This window comes from Nerophis lumbriciformis, linkage group LG10 (genome assembly GCF_033978685.3).
Source record: "Nerophis lumbriciformis linkage group LG10, RoL_Nlum_v2.1, whole genome shotgun sequence".
NCBI lineage: Eukaryota > Metazoa > Chordata > Actinopteri > Syngnathiformes > Syngnathidae > Nerophis > Nerophis lumbriciformis.
In genome coordinates this window covers 36,015,259-36,039,893 of record NC_084557.2, presented here as the reverse complement: position 1 = coordinate 36,039,893, position 24,635 = coordinate 36,015,259, and the positions used below count along the sequence as shown (strand labels likewise).

Here is a 24,635-nt window from a genome sequence, read left to right as displayed (position 1 = left end):
ATGCTCTGGGCCTGTTTTGCTGCCAATGGAACTGGTGCTTTACAGAGAGTAAATGGGACAATGAAAAAGGAGGATTACCTCCAAATTCTTCAGGACAACCTAAAATCATCAGCCCGGAGGTTAGGTCTTGGGCGCAGTTGGGTGTTCCAACAGGACAATGACCCCAAACACACGTCAAAAGTGGTAAAGGAATGGCTAAATCAGGCGAGAATGAAGGTTTTAGAATGTGGACAATGCTGAAGAAACAAGTCCATGTCAGAAAACCAACAAATTTAGCGGAACTGCACCAATTTTGTCAAGAGGAGTGGTCAACAGTTCAACCAGAAGCTTGCCAGAAGCTTGTGGATGGCTACCAAAAGCGCCTTATTGCAGTGAAACTTGCCAAGGAACATGTAACCAAATATTAACATTGCTGTTTGTATACTTTTGACCCAGCAGATTTGGTCACATTTTCAGTAGACCCATAATAAATTCATAAAAGAACCAAACTTCATGAATGTTTTTTGTGACCAACAAATATGTGCTCCAATCACTCTATCACAAAAAAATAAGAGTTGTAGAAATGATTGGAAACTCAAGACAGCCATGACATTATGTTCTTTACAACAACTGTACATCCCGACAGTGAGAGGAGCGTCTCATTTCTTAGTGAGCAAACGTGTAAAAGTGATAGACCAATGTGATATTCAAACGCAGTTTATTATGTCGATAATATCAGATAAACAGACAATTGTATAACTGTACACTAAACTACAATCCAATAATCAGTAAATATGAAATTACAGCCACCAGACAACCGCATGAGAAGAAGTACATTCTATCAGCGTGTACATAGTGTGTACCACATATACTCACAGGGTGTCTGTATTCATTATGCACACTCGGCATTTAGTGCTTTTCATGAATGAAAAAAACATGGCAAATAAAAGTCATAAAGATGAAAAAAAGAAAACATGTACATCCTATTACATCATTTTAATTTTAATGTGCTTTAATACAATATTGGCAGTTGAGCGCCTGTCGTGGGAGCAGGTCATAGACATCAATTTGCTTGCTTGCACGTGAATATATATTCATGACACCGATCTATTTGATTTCATCTTTCACTTTCTTTCAATACACTACAAGCCGTTTTCGTGCAAAACAAATTCATAATATCGGCCTTAACGCGGCGAATACAACACATCACTTTGTGTCACTTCTATCCTAGAAGGCTATTCACTACAAGTGTTTTTTTCATCAAATTTGACATTTTAAATTATTATTATGCTGTGCAGTTTTAAGTCCAATCATTGTGTACTAGGAAACACCTCAATAGGCCTCATTGATTTCAGTGATATGTTCATCTAACCTGGCTCTGAGACTAAGGCTTTGTTTCTTCTCATACACTTCCATACTTACACTTAGCATTTTAAGTGCATAAACATGGTTGGATGTTGCACTTAACACGGCTCAAAGAAACGAGTGTGCACTGACGCAGCGTAACTACCCTTAATGATGGCCATCTTGGCTACGTAGTGGAAGGGCAGGGACCAACCTGAGTGGTCGCAATGCACAATTAAAAAAGTGATACATATTACATTTCTGCTAAGTATTCTGAAGTGTAAATATGGAAGTGCACAAATGAAACACAGCCGAAGTACAAACAATGCTTTTGATATGTACAACCACAAACTTAGAGTCCATTTCTGTTATGTATGGTAGCAAACAGAAGGTATTTGTGTTGGACATGAATCATCTGTGCGCTGCTTCTTTAAGCCCAAATCTGAAAGCAAAAACACTAAAAGGTTAGTGGAAAAAATATCAACACAAACGCCTTTGGAAGAATCCATGTCTTACTCGAAGGGTGTGGTCCCAAGAGCCTGTGCAGAAGGCCGTCCCATCGGGGGACACCCGCAATGTGCTGACACGGTTCTCATGTCCGAACAGAATTGACACCCGTGTTCCTTTGAGTACATCCCAAACATTAATGGTGTAGTCGTTGTAGCCGCCGAAAAGGAGCCGTCCTTGAGACACACACACACACATTCAAGAAGAATTTACCTTTCTACCATAGACAGAAAAATATTATTGATGGGAGTTAAAAAAAAAAAAAAGAAATCTTACCACTGAGAGAGAAATCAACGCTGGACACTCCAAAAATGATGCTCTCTTTGGAATAGATAGCTACTTCTCGGTCTGCTCTTAAGTCATACAGGCGGCACTGGGACAAAAGTTACGTATTAATCATGGAATAAATAAAATGTCTCTTATACAATAGCAAATGTGGAGGATGGAGGATGGATGTTGACGTAATCATTCATCAACGGGCGCCTAGAAGAAAATACTTAAGACTGTGTTGGACATGTTAAAAGTGTCAAAAAGTATCATAAACAAAACATAATTACAAATGTTATTGATTAATAACATATTTGATTAAAAAAATTCATTAAGAATGCAAAACGATGTATAGTCGTCACCACATTGTCCGTCAAATATTGCGGCTTCACCATTTTACAGATTTTTGGGGGATGTTTTAATTGTTTTGGTTCTAAAATCTAAAAAAAAAATATTAAAATATTATTATTATAATATTATATATTATTAAATATTATTAGGATAAATATAATCTTAGAGAAAAATGTAATTTAAAAACATTTGTACGCACGTACAACACTTAAGACCTTCAGTATATCTGTATGTGGAATTAAATTATGGAATGGATTAAGCAAAGCAATCAAACAATGTACTAATATAAGTGTTTACAAAGTACCAAGAAGAAGAACTATGATAAACATTCTGAATGTATTTCATCCATTTATCTTTCATTCTCAAAACATTCTCACACAATCTTACTTATCTCATCATATGAACTATAACTTACTTCACCAATTATTATTTATGTATTTATTTTCATTGTGAGTACTTATGGAGTATATTGTGAATAAATTGAGAACAGGAAGTGAACAAAAGTTTTAGCAACTGTTATGTAAAAGAAAAGGGGTAGGATTAAATAAACTCTTGCTTCTTCCTACTCCTTTTCAAACATGTTGAAAAGAGAAACTGGAAATTGTGATGTATCATGTTATATACATGCATGTTCGAAATAAACTCAAACTCAAACTCAAACTCAACTCAACAGTAAATAAAATTTGATACAATAAATGTCATACATTCAAGTTAATTTTAAATGAAATGAAGAAAAAAAAAAAGTTGTACACTTACTACAGTTGTCCGTTGTTTATTGCTGTTAATTAGTTCTAGACATCCATCCATCCATCCATCTTCTTCCGCTTATCCGAGGTCGGGTCGCGGGGGCAGCAGCCTAAGCAGGGAAGCCCAGACTTCCCTCTCCCCAGCCACTTCGTCCAGCTCTTCCTGTGGGACCCCGAGGCGTTCCCAGGCCAGCCGGGAGACATAGTCTTCCCAACGTGTCCTGGGTCTTCCCCGCGGCCTCCTACCGGTCGGACGTGCCCTAAACACCTCCCTCGGGAGGCGTTCGGGTGGCATCCTGACCAGATGCCCGAACCACTTCATCTGGCTCCTCTCGATGTGGAGGAGCAGCGGCTTTACTTTGAGCTCCCCCCGGATGGCAGAGCTTCTCACCCTATCTCTAAGGGAGAGCCCCGCCACCCGGCGGAGGAAACTCATTTCGGCCGCTTGTACCCGTGATCTTGTCCTTTCGGTCATAACCCAAAGCTCATGACCATAGGTGAGGATGGGAACGTAGATCGACCGGTAAATTGAGAGCTTTGCCTTCCGGCTCAGCTCCTTCTTCACCACAACGGATCGATACAGCGTCCGCATTACTGAAGACGCCGCACCGATCCGCCTGTCGATCTCACGATCCACTCTTCCCCCACTCGTGAACAAGACTCCGAGGTACTTGAACTCCTCCACTTGGGGTAAGATCTCCTCCCCAACCCGGAGATGGCACTCCACCCTTTTCCGGGCGAGAACCATGGACTCGGACTTGGAGGTGCTGATTCTCATCCCGGTCGCTTCACACTCGGCTGCGAACCAATCCAGTGAGAGCTGAAGATCCTGGCCAGATGAAGCCATCAGGACCACATCATCTGCAAAAAGCAGAGACCTAATCCTGCAGCCACCAAACCAGATCCCCTCAACGCCTTGACTGCGCCTAGAAAGTCTGTCCATAAAAGTTATGAACAGAATCGGTGACAAAGGGCAGCCTTGGCGGAGTCCAACCCTCACTGGAAACGTGTCCGACTTACTGCCGGCAATGCGGACCAAGCTCTGGCACTGAGCATACAGGGAGCGGACTGCCACAATCAGACAGTCCGATACCCCATACTCTCTGAGCACTCCCCACAGGACTTCCCGAGGGACACGGTCGAATGCCTTCTCCAAGTCCACAAAACACATGTAGACTGGTTGGGCAAACTCCCATGCACCCTCAAGGACCCTGCCGAGAGTATAGAGCTGGTCCACAGTTCCACGACCAGGACGAAAACCACACTGTTCCTCCTGAATCCGAGGTTCGACTATCCGGCGTAGCCTCCTCTCCAGTACACCTGAATAGACCTTACCGGGAAGGCTGAGGAGTGTGATCCCACGATAGTTAGAGCACACCCTCCGGTTCCCCTTCTTAAAGAGAGGAACCACCACCCCGGTCTGCCAATCCAGAGGTACCGCCCCCGATGTCCACGCGATGCTGCAGAGTCTTGTCAACCAAGACAGCCCCACAGCATCCAGAGCCTTAAGGAACTCCGGGCGGATCTCATCTACCCCTGGGGCCTTGCCACCGAGGAGCTTTTTAACTATCTCAGCAACCTCAGCCCCAGAAATAGGAGAGCCCACCACAGACTCCCCAGGCACTGCTTCCTCATAAGAAAACGTGTTGGTGGGATTGAGGAGGTCTTCGAAGTATTCCCTCCACCGATCCACAACATCCGCAGTCGAGGTCAGCAGAACACCATCCCCGCCATACACGGTGTTGATAGTGCACTGCTTCCCCTTCCTGAGGCGGCGGATGGTGGTCCAGAATTGCTTCGAAGCCGTCCGGAAGTCGTTTTCCATGGCTTCCCCGAACTCCTCTCATGTCCGAGTTTTTGCCTCTGTGACCGCTGAAGCCGCACACCGCTTGGCCTGTCGGTACCTGTCCGCTGCCTCAGGAGTCCTATGAGCCAAAAGAACCCGATAGGACTCCTTCTTCAGCTTGACGGCATCCCTCACCGCCGGTGTCCACCAACGGGTTCTAGGATTACCGCCACGACAAGCACCAACTACCTTGCGGCCACAGCTCCAATCAGCCGCCTCGACAATAGAGGCGCGGAACATGGTCCATTCGGACTCAATGTCCAGCACCTCCCTCGTGACATGTTCAAAGTTCTTCCGGAGGTGGGAATTGAAACTCTCTCTGACAGGAGACTCTGCCAGACGTTCCCAGCAAACCCTCACAATGCGTTTGGGCCTGCCAGGTCTGTCCGGCATCCTCCCCCACCATCGCAGCCAACTCACCACCAGGTGGTGATCGGTAGAAAGCTCCGCCCCTCTCTTCACCCGAGTGTCCAAAACATGAGGCCGCAAATCCGATGACACAACTACAAAGTCGATCATGGAACTGCGGCCTAGGGTGTCCTGGTGCCAAGTGCACATATGGACACCCTTATGTTTGAACATGGTGTTCGTTATGGACAATCTGTGACGGGCACAAAAGTCCAATAACAAAACACCGCTCGGGTTCAGATCCGGGCAGCCATTCTTCCCAATCACGCCTCTCCAGGTTTCACTGTCGTTGCCAACATGAGCATTGAAGTCCCCCAGTAGCACGAGGGAATCACCCGGGGGAGCACTCTCAAGTACTCCCTTGAGTGAATCCAAAAAGGGTGGGTACTCTGAGCTGCGGTTTGGCGCGTAAGCGCAAACCACAGTCAGGACCCGTCCCCCCACCCGAAAGCGGAGGGAAGCTACCCTCTCGTCCACCGGGTTGAACTCCAACGTACAGGCTCTGAGCCGGGGGGAAACAAGAATTGCCACCCCAGCCCGTCGCCTCTCACTGCCGGCAACGCCAGAGTGGAAGAGAGTCCAGCCCCTCTCGAGAGAACTGGTTCCAGAGCCCTTGCTGTGCGTCGAAGTGAGTCCGACTATATCTAGCCGGAACTTCTCCACTTCGCGCACTAGCTCAGGCTCCTTCCCCCCCAGCGAGGTGACGTTCCACGTCCCAAGAGCTAGCTTCTGTAGCCGAGGATCGGACCGCCAAGTGCCCTGCCTTCGGCTGCCGCCCAGCTCACATCGCACCCGACCTCTATGACCCCTGCTATGGGTGGTGAGCCCATTGGAGGGGGGACCCACGTTGCCTCTTCGGGCTGTGCCCGGCCGGGCCCCATGGGGACAGGCCCGGCCACCAGGCGCTCGCCATCGTGCCCCACCTCCGGGCCTGGCTCCAGAGGGGGGCCCCGGTGACCCGCGTCCGGGCGAGGGAAATCTGGGTCCTTGTTTTTTATTATTCATGGAGGTCTTCGAGCCGCTCTTTGTCTGATCCCTCACCTAGGACCAGTTTGTCTTGGGAGACCCTACCAGGGGGCATAAAGCCCCCGGACAACATAGCTCCTAGGATCATTGGGACACGCAAACTCCTCTACCAAGTTAAGGTGGCAGCTCAGAGAGGAGTTCTAGACATGACTGTGATAAATTAATTTTCGCAAAGTCGGATTTATGAATTATTCTTTTTCATAGCTAGAACATAACAAACCTGTTTAGGTTCAATATAGGTTAAATATATATTTTTAACATTACGAGAGCCATCGAGACATGAAATATCACCCTTTTAGTCACCTCTACACTCTTTAAATCCAATATAGTCATGCTACCTGAGGCTGAGCCAATCAGTGGCAACAATACTGAATTGCACAATCCAATTGATTTGGTCTTCTTTAGTGGCCAATACTACAAAGTGTAACAATACATATATGTGTAATTAAGTGATCTGTATTAAGCTGTAATATTTAATTCTATGTCAAGTTGAATAATTCTTAATATTTATACAGCTTTACAGTTAAGTATAAACAATATAAATTATCATATAAGGGAATAAGCGGTAGAAAATGGATGGATGGATGGGCTTGTAAAACTAGGTAAGGATAGAAGGTAAAATTATAAATTGTATTTATATATCATCATCATTTAATCCAAAGTGCAACAATAAATATATGTGTAATTAATTGAATTGACAGTTTATTAATCTGTAAATCTGTGGTATAATTTATACAGCTTTATATTTAACTATAATTTATCAACAACACCCAGAAACGCTGCCGGCTTCGCTGGGCCAGAGCCCATCTAAGATGGACTGATGCAAAGTGGAAAAGTGTTCTGTGGTCTGACGAGTCCACATTTCAAATTGTTTTTGGAAACTGTGGACGTTGTGTCCTCCGGACCAAAGAGGAAAAGAACCATCCGGATTGTTATAGGCGCAAAGTTGAAAAGCCAGCATCTGTGATGGTATGGGGGTGTATTAGTGCCCAAGACATGGGTAACTTACACATCTGTGAAGACACCATTAATGCTGAAAGGTACATACAGGTTTTGGAGCAACATATGTTGCCATCCAAGCAACGTTACCATGGACACCCCTGCTTATTTCAGCAAGACAATGCCAAGCCACGTGTTACATCACAGTAAAGGAGTGCGGGTACTAGACTGGCCTGCCTGTAGTCCAGACCTGTCTCCCATTGTCCTCCGGACATTCACGATTTACACATCGTGCCAACTTCACCGATTTTGAGTTTTGTACTTGAGCAAACCTTTTTCTAACATTTGACACTGCAAAATAATAAATGTATGTACTATGATTCCTGCAGATATAGTATCGGATTAACATCGGTATTGTATCGGAAGTGAAAATGTCATAAAATATAAATGACTGTATCATAAGCCTTATCCAAAGGCAGAGCCTGTACAATGTTCCTAGGATTAATTCAGCAACAATACTTTCATACTTACTGTGGCATCATCTGAACCAGACGCAAATGCATCTCCACTGGGATAATAACTGTTTTAAGACAGAAAGAGCACTAATATTAAAAATATATATTTATATATCTGTAAATTTTTTTTAAAATTAATGACTAGCACTTGCAATAAGTTTATGACTTACCGTACACTATTGATGTCAGACTCATGAGTTTCAAATGACTGAATGCACTGTCCTGAACGCATGTCCCACACGTTGGCCTTCTTATCGCAGCCCTGCAGCGACACAGATGACACTTTAAAAGGGTTCATAAATGATGAGTTGCGTGCAATAAAATGCGCCCTCACTCCTGACACAAACGTGTTTCCAGTCTCAGAGGGGGCCAGGTCGAGGCACAACACATCTGCCGCGTGTCCATGGAAACTCTGCAACAACTGCCCGCTCTCCACATCCCATAATGCACATGTGCCGTCACCGCTGGAAGTCAGGATCTTTAGACCACAGACAGACAGCGGAGAATAACACCGGGAGTTAGTTAGAAGTTCTATGAATGGGCCGTGAAACATCATGTGACCAGGACTTGAAACGTGATTGGCTGTGTGATGAATAGTTAAGCACCAAAGGCAGTATCTTATTATTAACAATGACACACATGTTGAACAGAAGTGTTGCAGATTGTAAAAGTAAGGCTGTCATAAATATATTTACAGGTTGGGTTAATAAACACATTAGAATGGTATGGAATCAGAGGGTTGGTCTTGAGCTGGGTAAGAAGCTACTTAACCAACAGGAAGCAATATGTGAAGATAGGAGAACACACTTCAATACTTGGACCAAATTTGTTCAATCTCTATATAAACGACATTTGTAAAGTTACAAAGGACTTAAAGTTAGTATTATTTGCAGATGATACAACTGTATTTTGTTCAGGAGAGAACACACAAAAGCTAATACCAATAATGACAGAAGAAATTAATAAATTAAAAAGATGGTTTGACAAAAACAGACTATCTTAGAATCTCAGTAAAACTAAAATAATGCTTATTTGGTAACAGTAGAAGAGAAAGTCAAACACAAATACAAACAGACGGAGTAGACATTGAAAGGGTAAAAGAAAACACATTTTTGGGTGTAATAATAGATGATAAAATGAACTGGAAACCTCATGTAAAAAATACACAACATAAAGTAGCAAGAAACACGTCAATAATAAATAAAGCAAAACATGTTCTAGACTAAAAATCACTTCATATCCTTTACTGCTCGTTAATATTACCATATCTGAGTTATTGTGTAGAAATATGGGTAAACAACTACAAATGTACGCCTCATTCACTAACGGTGTTACAAAAAAGATCAATTAGAATAATACATAATGTTTTATTGAATCAAAAATATTGAAATTCAACGATTTGGTGCATTTGCAAACAGCTCAAATGATGTACAAAGCAAACTATAACCTGCTACCCAAGAATGTACAACAATTCTTCTCAACAAAAGAGGAGAAATATAACCTTATAAGAAAATCTAATTTAAAACATTTTTATGCTCGTACAACACTTAAAACCTTTAGCATATCTGTTAAGATTGATCTGCGCTCTTACTCTGTGTAGGTTTGTTGTATAGGTTGGCTGTTATAGCGCATGTTCCCCTCTTGGGGCGCTCCAGTGCAGTTGTGTGTTATGTTCAAGAAGAAGAATAAAAAAGTATCCTCGTGCGAGAGGACGTTGATCATCAGACTCGATGAAAGTGTCATTCTTGTGCACGCCCAAAGAACTCCACGAAGCTCAAACACCTTAACAGGTTATGGTGCCCAGGAACCCCAGAGATTCCAGCCAACTCAAGCAAACAAGGCCAGGTAGCGTTGAGTCGACGCACGGACAGAGAAGCCAAGAAAGTTTGCAGGTGTGGACTTGAGCTAACAGAGGAGAACTGCTTGACCAAGGATAAAGGTATTGCAAACGTGAAGTATTACACGGAGCATAAAAGTGACTTTAGCCAATAAAGTAGCGTGTACCCTCGAAGAAGAAGTAACCGCGGTAAAGTTTGAGCTAATTAGCATAGCATAGTGCTAAAGTGCGGAGCTTAAACAAATATGGCGGCTCGTACTACTGGAGCAGTATCCCCGCAACTGTACTTTGATGGATCCGAAAGCAAGTATGACCTTTGGGAAGCAAGATTTTTGGGACACTTACATATTTTAAAGTTGAAAGACACTGTTCTAAATGAACCAGTAGGAGAAGAGCAAGCAGCAGCGGACAGAATAAAGAATCCAGACTGCTATGCAGAGCTCATCAGGTTGATCGATGATAAAAGCTTGTCTTTAATAAGACATGATGCTGCATACGATGGCAGGAAAGCACTGAAAATACTGAGGGACCATTACTCAGGAAAAAGCAAGCCACGAATAATCAACCTGTACACGTCCTTGACAAAACTACGGAACGCAGACAGAGAGTCAACTACGGACTACATCATCAGAGCAGAAAACCTGATTACAGCACTTCGTGATGCCGGTGAGACTCTCAGTGATAGTCTGATCATAGCCATGATTCTTGGAGGCCTACCTGACTCTTACAAGCCATTAGCTGTACATGTAACGCAAAATGAAGACAATGTGACATTTACAGATTTCAAAAGAAGATTACGTATTTACGAAGAGTCAGAGAAAATTAGTACTGCTGAGCCAACAGACAATGTGATGAAAACGTTCACAAAACAAGATAGAAATAATATCCAGAAGAAGTACACCAGCAGCACTCAAAGTAGAAGTGAAGATGGAGATCTGACATGTTTCAAATGTGGATTAAAAGGACACAGAGCAAGAATGTGTATCCGAAAAGTGTGGTGCAACTTTTGTAAGAGCAACACACACCAAGAAACCATATGCAAAAAGAAAGGTAAACGAGACAATGTCAGAAAGGTTACGGATGAACAATCCAATGATTACCTCTTCAAAGCGGCACAAGAAGAAAGTGAGTCAGCACCCAAAATAAAGATGAAAGGCATTATGGTGGATGCAGGAGCGACATCCCACATTGTAAATGATGTAAATAACTTTACAAGCTTTGACAACACTTTTCAACCAGAGACTCATTCAGTGGAACTAGCTGATGGGACAAGATGCAGTGGAATGGCCCAAGGAAGAGGAACAGCAACGATACATCTAGTGGACAGCGATGGACGACAACACAGAGCACAACTACGAAATGCTCTGTACATGCCCTCATATCCCCACAACATCTTTTCAGTGGCAAGAGCAGCCGACGGAGGAGCAACCATAACTTTCAAGAAAGGAGAGAGCCACATGATCACTAAAGATGGTAACAGATTTAACATAAACGAAAATGAGAAGCTATATTATCTACCAACTGTTGATGCAAATGAAGATCAGTGTAAAGTTTGTCATGACGTACAAACATGGCACGAGATTCTAGGGCACTGCAACTATGATGATGTAATCAAACTCCAAACTGTGGTCAAAGGTATGGTAATTAAGGGAAATGTTGTTAAGCCAAATCAGATGTGTGAAATATGTACAAAAGGCAAGTTTACCCAAACGAGAAATAGGGAGCTAGATGCTAAAGCAAATAAACCCCTGGAGTTAATCCATACAGACCTAGCAGGGCCAATGAAAACTAAAAGCATAGAAGGACACAAATACGCACAATGTTTCACAGATGACTATTCAGGTGCTGTATTGGTATATTTTCTTAAGTCAAAAAGTGATGCAGTAGCTGCAACAGAAAAGTTCTTAGCAGATGTAGCACCCTATGGAGATGTGAAGTGTATACGTTCAGACAACGGCACTGAGTTTACAAACAGAGAGTTCCAAATGTTACTAACAAAGAACAAAATAAGACATGAGACGTCAGCGCCTTATTCGCCACACCAAAATGGCACAGCAGAGAGAGAATGGCAAACACTGTTTGACATGGCTAGATGCTTACTGATAGAAAGCAAACTACCAAACTATTTGTGGAACTATGCCATTCAAACAGCAGCTCATGTTAGAAACAGGTGTTACAATAGACGGACAAAGAAAACAGCATATGAGTTACTTACAGGAAAAGTACCAAATGTGTCACAAATGCAAACGTTTGGGTCTACATGTTTTAGTTACAAACAAGAAAAAGGAAAACTAGACTCCAAAAGTGAGCAGGGCATTTTCATAGGATATGATAAAAACAGCCCAGCCTTCCTTGTATATTATCCAGAAATGGAAAAGGTCCAAAAGATCAGATTGGTGAGATTCGCAACCAAAACAAGTGTAGAGAGAGAGACACAAACTTTGGAGCCATACGCAGGACATGACATTGGCAACAGAGACAATGCAGTCTGTGACAGTGACCAGAAGGATGAGGACAGAGTTCAACCTGAAAACAGAACTGAGGATTTAAATGAGCAGGAAGATGTGGAACAGTCAGCGGCAAATGCCGAAACAGAAATCAGAAAGAATCCATTCAGGATAAAACAAAAGCCAGCTTATTTACAAGATTTTGAGACTGATGATTCATTGGACAGATTACAAACATGCGTTGATTTCTGTTATCGAGCAGTTTGTGACATTCCAGAAACTTATCAGGAAGCCGTGTTATCATCCAAGTCAATGCACTGGAAAAACGCCATGGATGAGGAGATGAACTCACTAGCGGAAAATGACACATTCCAGTTGACTGACTTACCACCAGGTAAGCGAGCTTTAAAAGCGAAGTGGGTTTATGCACTCAAAACAGACACAGATGGATCTAATAAATATAAGGCGAGATTTGTTGCCAAAGGATACGACCAGAAAGTAGGAACTGATTACGAAGAGACGTTTTCACCGACAGCTGACATGTTAAGTGTAAGAATTCTCATGCAGAAGGCGGCACAGGAGGACCTAATCTTACATCAGATGGACGTGAAGACCGCGTATCTGCACGCACCCATAGACTGTGAAATCTATTTAGAACAACCACAAGGCTACGAGAAAAACTCTAACACTGGTGAAAAACTGGTATGTAAACTGAACAAATCATTGTATGGACTCAAACAGTCGGGCAGAAACTGGAATACAGTGTTACACACCCATTTATGTGAAAATGACTTTGTGCAAAATGAAGCAGATCATTGTGTGTACACAAGAGAAAAATATGGTCAAAAGGTAATACTTATTATTTGGGTAGATGACCTTATTTTAGCTGCTTCAAGTGAAAAATCAATGCAGGATGTAAAAAGAATGTTAACTCAGAGATTCAAAATGAAGGATTTGGGAATCCTAAAACATTTCTTAGGAATAGACTTTGAACAAACAAATGGACTAGTCAAAATGTCACAAGAGAGATATGTGAAAAAGGTTTTACAAAGGTTTGATATGGAAAATTGTAAACCAAGAGAAACTCCTTGTGAACCAAAACTTGATTACGCAGAAAATGCTGAAAAGTTGAAACAACCAAGACAGTACAGAGAAGCAGTAGGAAGTTTAATTTACTTATCCACATGCACTCGACCTGACATAAGCTTTGTTGTGAGTAAACTATCCCAACACTTTAATGAACCTACTATGGAACATTGGAATACAGTGAAACATGTATTCAGATACCTAAAAGGTACATCAGAACAAAGACTAAAAGAAGGAATCTTGGCAAAACAGGATGGTGAGGGATGTTCTTGAAATTTTGTTTACAAATTAGTTTAACACAGTGAGCTAATAGCGAGTGGGGGTGTTAAGATTGATCTGCGCTCTTACTCTGTGTAGGTTTGTTGTATAGGTTGGCTGTTATAGCGCATGTTCCCCTCTTGGGGCGCTCTAGTGCAGTTGTGTGTTATGTTCAAGAAGAAGAATAATAAAGTCTCCTCGTGTGAGAGGACGTTGATCATCAGACTCGATGAAAGTGTCATTCTTGTACACGCACAAAGAACTCCACGAAGCTCAAACACCTTAACAATATCAGTATGTGGAATTAAATTATGGAATGGATTAAGCAAAGAAATCAAACAAAGCACCAATATGATTCAGTTTAAGAGACTGTTCCAAACTACAAATGTTCTCAAAGTACACAGAAGAACAGTTATGATGAACATCTTGAACCTTTTTTTTTTTTTGAGAGATAAAGATTATTTATCTATTTAATATTTGTTTACTTCATACTTGCCAACCTTGAGACCTCCGATTTCGGGAGGTGGGGGGTTGGGAGGGGGCGTGGTCTGGGCGGGGGCGTGGTTGGGGGCGTGGTTAATAGGGGAGGAGTATATTTACAGCTAGAATTCACCAAGTCAAGTATTTCATATATATATAAGAAATACTTGACTTTCAGTGAATTCTAGCTATATATATATATATATATATATATATATATATATATATATATATATATATATGTCTTAATAAGGTTATCCAAAAAATAGTGCTCGATACCGTAGTAGAGCGCAATATATGTATATGTGGGGAAAAAAATCACAAGACTATTTAATCTCTTCTTTCAGGAACAAAAACCTGCGAAATACCACAGAACTCAGCAAACACATTTGGGACCTCAAAGACAATAATGTTGAATATTCAATAACATGGCAAATGCTTGCATCCAGCACACCTTACAATAGTGGTAATAAAAGATGCAACCTATGCTTGAAAGAGAAACTGTTTATTATCTACCGTCCAGACCTGTCATCCCTCAACAAGCGCAGCGAAATTGTAACAACATGCCGCCATAGACGGAAACATCTCCTAGGTAACACATGAGCCAATCACCACGCCCCTAGGCCAGCCTGTACCCACCCACTCTGTGCCCTATATAAACCATGGTATGCGAATGCTCCCATTAAAATCTCCTGACGATTGAGGGTACCCCCCTCATGAAACAGGCCTGTAGAGATGAAATAGTCTTGTGATTTTTTCCCCCACATATACATATATATATATATATATATATATATATATATATATATATATATATATATATATATATATATATATATATATATATATATATATATATAAATAAAATAAATACTTGAATTTCAGTGTTCATTTATTTACACATATACACACACATAACACTTATCTACTCATTGTTGAGTTAAGGGTTGAATTGTCCATCTTTGTTCTATTCTCTGTCACTATTTTTCTAACCATGCTGAACACCCTCTCTGATGATGCATTCTGCTTCGTCTCCTTGTTGTGTGCGCAGTTGTGTACTGCACTCTCTAAAAGCCGTAGATGTTATTGTCACATATGCATGTACAGTAGATGGCAGTATTGTCCTGTTTAAGAGTGTCACAACATTGCTGTTTACGGCAGACAAACTGCTTTACGGTAGACGAAAACGTGACTAATGTTGTTGTGTGTTGTTACCGCGCTGGGAGGACTTTAATGAAACTGCCTAACAATAAACCCACATAAGAAACCAAGAACTCGCCCTCGAGCATTCTACAGTTATAACGTGATTGGGCAGGCACACTGTTTATATTGTGGGAAAGCGGACGTGAAAACAGGCTGTCGACACGTCACTCAGGTCCGCCTGAATTTCGGGAGATTTTCGGGAGAAAATTTGTCCCGGGAGGTTTTCGGGAGAGGCGCTGAATTTCGGGAGTCTTCCGGAAAATCCGGGAGGGTTGGCAAGTATGGTTTACTTATAATGGTCTATTATTTATTTATCATGTGTTCACTGTTCTGTTACAGAGAACAAGGAAATGGGATAAAATGGCTATGATATGAAAAGGGGTAGGATTAAATAAACTCACTCCTTTTCGGATGTGCTGCAATGAAACAACTGGAAATATGTGATGCATTACATTGTATCGCATGCATGTTCGAAATAAACTGAAACTGAAAATATATTGTGAACAATCTCACCTGCATGTCTGAGTTGGTGAAGCTACAAGCAGACAAGTAGTTGGTGTGCATGGCCACCGACTTCTTCTTCGCAGCCAGGTTCTCATTTTTGTCCAGGGAGAGAGGATACACTGAGCATTTGTTGTCAAGGCCACTATAGGACAGCAATTAAAAAAACGGATTAATTAGAAAATGATGTATCCAAATGACATGCAACATGATTAAATTGACACTGCAATCAGCAGTGTGGTCTTTGACGAGAACCAGGCAGTAAATGACAATAAATGGCCTTTCTAGAGATTACACCCACAAACACAAACGACAGAGAGCTCTGTCCTGATAACAGCCGCCAGGTACAGTAATTAATAATGAATACATTTATTTTTTAAATCCAATAAACAACAATCTTTGAATGTTGGTAACATTGAAAGAGTTGAGGTATGTATAAGGGACGGCGTGGCAAAGTTGGGAGAGTGGATGTGCCAGCAATCTGAGGGTTACTGGTTTAATCCCCACCTTCTACCATCCTAGTCACGTCCGTCGTGTCTTTGAGCAAGACACTTCACCCTTGCTCCTGATGGGTCCTGGTTAGCGCCTTGCATGGCAGCTCCCGCCATCAGTGTGAGAATGTGTGTGTGATTGAGTGAATGTGGAAATAGTGTCAAAGCGATTTCAGTTCCTTAAAAAAAGTACAACCCATTTACCATATATACATTGTTTTTGTTTTCTTGCAAGTTTATCAACTGTACATTACAACAGCGACGTGGTTTAGAGTGCCACTGTAACTCCTGCTGTCATTCAAACAGAAACTGTACAACAAGCCTGGATAAACAACACAAATCATATAATGTGTGATTTGCTTTTGAATAATAGGCAATGTTTTTAAAGCCCATCTCTTTTATTTGGTCTTTGGCACTTTTTAAGGTTATTTTTTACTAATTTTAGTTGTTTTTATCTTAGTTTTTTATTAATTATATTTGTTTTTATTGTGGTTTATTTTGGTTACTCATTTTAATCCACATTTTATGTCTAAACATTAGTCTAATTTAGATGTTTTTGAGGTGTATTTTATTGTCTTTGTTAGTTTCTGTGACTTGTATTACGTTATTTATTCATTATTGTGTGAAGCACTTTGGTCCGCTTGTTATTTTTAAAAGCGCGCTACAAATAAAGTCGGATTAGATTGGCTTGGTACACCAAGGGGAACGATTCTAGTGTAGAGATGCAACAAATATAGATTTGAACTGTATGATTTTAGTCTGACTAATAATATCAAATTCACAATTATTACGCATTGATTATTTTCACAAGAAAAAATGTATAAAATCAGATAGACATACCTTAGAGATTTTGATGTGTTCTTTATTACTGTCGAAAATAACAGTATTGAAAATATTATTACAATAACAGTAAAAAATGATATTATTAATAATACATTATCCATGATATAGGATTACTTAAAATTTACTTTATTGATCCCCAGAGGAAAATGTTACTTATGTGGGTAAAAAAACCTCAAGAGTATTGTCATCAACTTCATTTTTAATCATCTATTTTATGTTGTGTAATAATAACAGGAATTTACATATTTATATGCCATGGTATATACCGTATTTTTCGGACTATAAGTCGCAGTTTTTTTCCTAGTTTGGCCGGGGGTGCGACTTATACTCACGAGCGACTTATGTGTGAAATTATTAAAACATTACCGTAAAATATCAAATAATATTATTTAGCTCATTCACGTAAGAGCTTAGACGTAAAAGATTTCATGGGATTTAGTGATTAGGAGTGACAGATTGTTTGGTAAATGTATAGCATGTTCTATATGTTATAGTTATTTGAATGACTCTTTCCATAATTTGTTACGTTAACATACCAGGCACGTTCTCAGTTGGTTATTTATGCCTCATATAATGTACACTTATTCAGCCTGTTGTTCACTATTCTTTATTTATTTTAAATTGCCTTTCAAATGTCTATTCTTGGTGTTGGGTTTTTATCAAATACATTTCCCCCCAAAAATGCGACTTATACTCCAGTGCGACTTATATATGTTTTTTTCCTTCTTTATTATGCATTTTCGGCAGGTGCGACTTATACTCCGGTGCGACTTATACTCCGAAAAATACAGTAGTGCTGTTCTTCTACAAGCACTTGATATTATGTTAGTGTTTTACACTGACTATATTAAGTTACAATGACTATAGTTAATTAATTTTTGCATTTACAGTGAGTGAGGAGTGTAATATACAGTATAGTGGAGCCTTTGCCATTAATTAACCGTAATGTTTTTAATCATAGACAGTAATAGTAAAACCAGTTAATCGTTCCGTCCTTATTCTGGTGCAGGGGGATTTAATCAATTTTCGGAAAATATGATCACAAAACAAGACGGGTAAAAAGTGTGGAGCGTATTGTTTTTGTTGTTGTTTAGTTTAATTAGCAGTCTGCGTTCTGTTTCTGGAACTGTACTGTTTATTAACCCCTTCAATTGTGACTTAATTTCTGTATCCTGCTGCATTTGTATCAATGTTGAATGTGTTCTCCACAAAGTTTCATGGAAACCATTCCACACTAAAAATGAACCAGCATAATTGGGGGGTAAAAAAAAAAAGCTATACAGCACTCACCCACAAGCTACAGCGCAGCCAGACGGGGCGTAGGCACAGGCCATTACCCAGGTGCAAGGCATTGTCACGGCGTGCTCCTGAGCAACATCAAAACAAACAATAAAACCAAAAGGTGCTTTGTTTGCTTCGGTACTGTAAAATTAATCAAATTCATGTTAATGAAGGGGAACAACCGGCTTGAACACGACTTGATGGTAGGACTGCACAGGTCTCCAACATAATGAACATAAAAGACTAGATTAAAGAAGACACATGTTTTAAGTCTGTTAATTGCTACGGCAACTACACTGACAACTACAATTCAGTTCCATCCATTATGTTCAATAGTCATGTGTTTAATGCCCAAAGTTATAGAAACAGTTAATAGGTTGAAAGGTACAAACCCTGTTTCCATATGAGTTGGGAAATTGTGTTAGATGTAAATATAAACGGAATACAATGATTTGCAAATCCTTTTCAACCCATATTCATTTGAATGCACTACAAAGACAAGATATTTGATGTTCAAACTCATAAAGTTTTTTTTTTTTTTGCAAATAATAATTAACTTAGAATTTCATGGCTGCAACACGTGCCAAAGTAGTTGGGAAAGGGCATGTTCACCACTGTGTGACATCACCTTTTCTTTTAACAACACTCAATAAACGATTGGGAACTGAGGAAACTAATTGTTGAAGCTTTGAAAGTGGAATTATTTCCCATTCTTGTTTTATGTAGAGCTTCAGTCGTTCAACAGTCCGGGGTCTCCGCTGTCATTTTTTACGCTTCATAATGCGCCACACATTTTCGATGGGAGACAGGTCTGGACTGCAGGCGGACCAGGAAAGTACCTGCACTCTTTTTGATATGAAGCCACGCTGTTGTAACACATGCTGAATGTGGCTGAAATAAGCAGGGGCGTCCATAAAAAAGACTGCGCTTGGATGGCAGCATGTGTTGTTCCAAAACCTGTATGTACCTTTCAGCATTAATGGTGCCTTCACAGATGTGTAAGTTACCCATGCCTTGGGCACTAATGCACCCCCATACCATCACAGATGCTGGCTTTTGAACTTTTCGTCGATAACAGTCTGGATGGTTCGCTTCCCCTTTGGTCCGGATGACACAATGTCGAATATTTCCAAAAATAATTTGAAATGTGGACTCGTCAGACCACAGAACCCTTTTCCACTTTGCATGAGTCCATCTTAGATGATCTCGGACCCAGAGAAGCCGGCGGCAAGTTTCTGGATGTTGTTGATAAATGGCTTTCGCTTTGCATAGTAGAGCTTTAACTTGCAGTTACAGATGTAGCGACCAACTGTATTTAGTGACAGTGGTTTTCTGAAGTGTTCCTGAGCCCATGTGGTGATATCCTTTAGAGATTGATGTCAGTTTTTGATACAGTGCCGTCTGAGGGATCGAAGGTCACGGTCATTCAATGTTGGTTTCCGGCCATGCCGCTTACGTGGAGTGATTTCTCCAGATTCTCTGAACCTTTTGATGATATTATGGACCGTAGATGTTGAAATCCTTAAATTTCTTGCAATTGCACTTTGAGAAACGTTGTTCTTAAACTGTTTGACTATTTGCTCACGCAGTTGTGGACAAAGGGGTGTACCTCGCCCCATCCTTTCTTGTGAAAGACTGAGCATTTTTTGGGAAGCTGTTTTTATATCCAATCATGGCACCCACCTGTTCCCAATTAGCCTGCACACCTGTGGGATGTTCCAAATAAGTGTTTGATGAGCATTCCTCAACTTTATCAGTATTTATTGCCACCTTTCCCAACTTCTTTGTCACGTGTTGCTGACATCAAATTCTAAAGTTAATGATTATTTGCAACAAAAAAAATGTTTATCAGTTTGAACATCAAATATGTTGTCTTTGTAGCATATTCAACTGAATATGGGTTGAAAATGATTTGCAAATCATTGTATTCCGTTTATATTTACATCTAACACAATTTCCCAACTCATGTGGAAACGGGGTTTGTATAAGGGAAAATAAAAGTCATTATCGCCTAACAGTGAAGCCACTTTCAAACTGCAATGCCGCTTCGGCATTGACTGAAAAAGTGAAAAAAAACTAATAAATGTTAACCACGTTATGTTAGTTACCTCTCTTTGTTTATAATGTGTATTTTTTGCTGGATCTGCTCTCTACTTTATACTGATCTTTTCTTTTTTTTTTTGCTGCAGCTGTTACATATACTGTAATATTGTACATGGTAATTGGGATTTGTTATATATTGTATATATTATATCAAAATATAATATATTAATATAATATATCAGTATATATTATATACTGTATATATAATATGTAAATATTACATATATGTTATATTTTATATTGCTACTATGGTACATTTTTAGTTTACTTTTTAGTCTCGCTGAGCTACTGTGTGGAACAATTTCCCTTGTTCATCAATAAAGTTTGTCTAAGTCTAAGTTTAAGTCTATAGAAAACAAATGTTTTGTAGACATATATTTGGGGAAAAAGTTTGGTTTCAATATAAAGTTTAATAGTACGGTCGTTTTAGAAATACTGCAGTAAATCTGTCGCCATAACAGTGTGCTAAGTGATGCTAAATTAGCAATTATCTCTACGGGATTTTGAATAACGCAGCTGCTTTGCTGCTAAACTAAACTAAAACCATTCCAAAGGGCATGTTGACTTTTTGCTGAATAGAAGTTTAACAGAAACAAAGTAAAAGTAGAACAAGCCAACACCTGCAGAGCATAATCATGTGCCCACCCTCTAGTGGTTGTGGCCCTAAACAACTGCAGAGGGCGTTTATGCCAGGGGCCGGCCCTAGGAGAAGTCTGCGTTTGGCATCGGTTTTCGATTCGTTGCCGTTACCAATCTACATGGAACTAAGAAAAAAGGAAAAATCCGCCAAATAAGGTAAAGGATTTTTTTCTCTTTATTATGGCTCAGAGTTGCGCTTCTCTTATTTCTTTCTGCGCAGTTATTAGATAAAAAACAACAACATACAATTTTAAACCATACAAAACCCAAAACCAGTGAAGTTGGCTCGTTGTGTAATTCATAAATAAAAACAGGATACAATGATTTGCAAATCCTTTTCAACTTATATTCAATTGAATAGACTGCAATTATTTTTGCAAATAATAGTTAACTTAGAATTTAATGGCAGCAACACATTGCAAATAAGTTGGCACAGGGGCATGTTCACCACTGTGTTACATGGCTTTTCCTTTTAACAACACTCTGTAAACGTTTGGGAACTGAGGAGACCAATTTTTGGAGCTTGTCAGGTGGAATTCTTTCTCATTCTTGCTTGATGTACAGCTTAAGTTGTTCAACAGTCCGGGGTCTCCAATGTCGTATTTTATGCTTCATAATGCGCCACACATTTTCAATGGGAGACAGGTCTGGACTACAGGCAGGCCAGTCTAGTACCCGCACTCTTTTACTATGAAGCCACGCTGTTGTAACACGCGGCTTGGCATTGTCTTGCTGAAATAAGCAGGGGCGTCCATGATAACATTGCTTGGATGGCAACAAATGTTGCTCCAAAAACTGTATGTACATTTCAGCATTAATGGTGCCTTCACAGATGTGTAAGTTACCCATGTCTTGGTCACTAATACACCCCCATACAATCACAGATGCTGGCTTTTGAACTTTGCGCCTAGAACAATCCGGATGGTTCTTTTCCTCTTTGTTCCGGAGGACACGACGTCCACAGTTTCCAAAAACAATTTGAAAAGTGGACTCGTCAGACCAAAGAACACTTTTCCACTTTGTATCAGTCCATCTTAGATGATCTCGGGCCCAGCAAAATCGGCGGCATTTCTGGATGTTGTTGATCAATGGCTGTCACATTGCATAGTAGAGTTTTAACTTGCACTTACAGATGTAGAGACGAACTGTAGTTACTGACAGTGGGTTTTTTAAGTGTTCCTGAGCCCATGTGGTGATATCCTTTACACACTGATGTCGCTTTTTGATGCAGTACCGCCTGAGGGATCGAAGGTCACGGGCATTCAATGTTGGTTTTCAGCCTTGCTGCTTACGTGCAGTGATTTCTCCAGATTCTCTGAATCTTTTAAAGATATTACTGACCGTAGATGGAGAAGTCCCCAAATTCCTTGCAATAGCTGGTTCAGAAATGTTTTTAAACTGTTCAACAATTTGCTCACGCATTTGTTCACGAAGTGGTGACCCTCGCTCCATCCTTGTTTGTGAATGACTGAGCATTTCACGGAAGCTGCTTTTATACCCAATCATGGCACCCACCTGTTCCCAATTAGCCCGCTCACCTGTGGGATGTTCCAATTAAGTGTTTGATGAGCATTCCTCAGCTTTCTCAGTCTTTTTAGGGCAGTATAGTTCGGTTGGTAGAGCAGCCGTGCCAGCAACTTGAGGGTTGCAGGTTCGATCCCCGCTTCCGCCATCCTAGTCACTGCCGTTGTGTCCTTGGGCAAGATACTTTACCCACCTGCTCCCAGTGCCACCCACACTGGTTTAAATGTAACTTAGATATTGGGTTTCACAATGTAAAGCGCTTTGAGTCACTTGAGAAAAAGCGCTATATAAATGTAATTCACTTCACTTCACTTTTTGCCACTTGTGCCAGCTTTTTTGAAACATGTTGCAGGAATCAAATTCCAAATGAGCTAATATTTGCAAAAAATAACGACGTTTTCCAGTTCGAACGTTGAGTATCTTGTCTTTGCAGTCTATTCAATTGAATATAGGTTGAAAAGGTTTTGCAAATCATTGTATTCTGTTTTTATTTACGATTTACAGAAGGTGCCAACTTCATTGGTTTTGGGTTTTGTGTTTGGCTCAGAAATGGCGCTTCTCTTGTTTCTTTCTGCGCAGTTATTGGTTTAAAAAAAACAACAACATGCAATTATTAATTATAGTTGCAGGTCAAATTTAGTGATTTTTTTTAAATCTATCAGATGGCGGATGATTGTAATGAAGCACTAACAGTGTGAGCGCAGTGTCAATACAGCTGCTGAGTGTGCCACACACTCACTGAGGCATCATCTCGCCATCACTACTAAACACCAGCTTACCTTGTTGGTAGTGAAGGCATCCCACACGATCACTTTCCCATCCTGCGTGTGAAGAGGGGGGAAAAAAACTCACTATCCTTATAGTTGCCATGCGAAGATGATTGATAGGAAAAGAGCCTTCTTCACCTGTGAGGAGCTGACAATCCTCCTCTTGTCCTTACACCAGTCCATGCACAGAACTTTGTTGCCATGTCCCTTCAGAGTTCTCCGGGTCTTCATGACAAACTGACCCAAGCCCTCCACCTTCTCTGCCACTTGGTGCACTACACACACACACACACATTGTGCATGATATTAAATCTCCATCCTGATTAATATCCAGTGTAGCAACAAGGATTAAAACCACAGTGGGCCTGCATCAAATGGATGAATACATCTTTTTCTTTTTTTTTGCCCCACGTGAAAGCATCTCATTTGCATATCCACATCCTGTCTACTTGTTTAAATGTCTGCATTCCTGACTTAGCTGTTGCCATGCAGCAGGGAGGATGTTTGGATGCTACATCCAGATGGATGCAAGCCTTGAGCTAGAAAATGGGTAAGCAAACCAGAAAAAGAAAAAAACAACAACAAAAAAACAAACCCGAGCCTGTTCATTCATTGTCACGCATTAAAAAAACCGCCATGTTGTCGACGATGTGAGTTTAAAAAAAAACAACAAACCAAGCTGAAACATCTGCTGTGATTAGTCGTCGCTACGAGGCCTCTCCATTTTCCGTACTCACGCTCGACGTCGTGCAGCTTGGCTCTTTCCTCCTCCAGCTTCGACTTGAGCGACTCCGACTCCGTCTTGAGATGCGCCAGAGTCTCGTTGAGCTGAACCTCCTGTGTCGCCATGTCAGGGATTGGAGGGGATCTCATATATTTGTCCTTTGTGCGGGCAGCGATGGGCAGCGAAAAGGCTTAAATGCACCCAGCTAACAGCTGATGCTGCTCCCGTGACGTCACCGCGCTATGATGCTACTCCACTCTTCCAGAGGAGGAGGAGGAGGAGGAAATCACTTCTCGGTACACTGGAGAATAAATTCATGCAAGACACTTCATTAGGCACACTTGCACAATTGAATGAGATCCAATACAAAAGATGTCAATTCCACAATATGTATTATTGTGTCCAGTGGCGGTTCTAGCTTTTAATGACGCCCTGGGCGTGACCCCCTTTTGCAGCTGCACCCACATGGGGGTCTTCTGTTTATCACAGTTAATTGGTTTCAAACATGGCCACAATAAACTTA

General features: G+C 40.9%; 1 protein-coding gene across 1 annotated transcript; it reads right to left on the bottom strand.

Annotated features, from left to right (window-relative positions):
- Positions 1-631: 631 nt before the first annotated feature.
- gnb5a (guanine nucleotide binding protein (G protein), beta 5a) lies at positions 632-24,366 on the bottom strand. The gene is made up of 11 exons (XM_061969697.2): positions 24,126-24,366; positions 23,527-23,663; positions 23,401-23,442; positions 18,365-18,441; positions 15,753-15,885; positions 8,263-8,406; positions 8,099-8,190; positions 7,945-7,993; positions 2,107-2,203; positions 1,840-2,006; positions 632-1,765 (listed from the first exon to the last, which is right to left on the bottom strand). The coding sequence occupies exons 1-11, from the start codon at positions 24,259-24,261 to the stop codon at positions 1,754-1,756; spliced, it is 1,086 nt and encodes a 361-aa protein (XP_061825681.1). The 5' UTR covers positions 24,262-24,366; the 3' UTR covers positions 632-1,753.
- Positions 24,367-24,635: the final 269 nt, after the last annotated feature.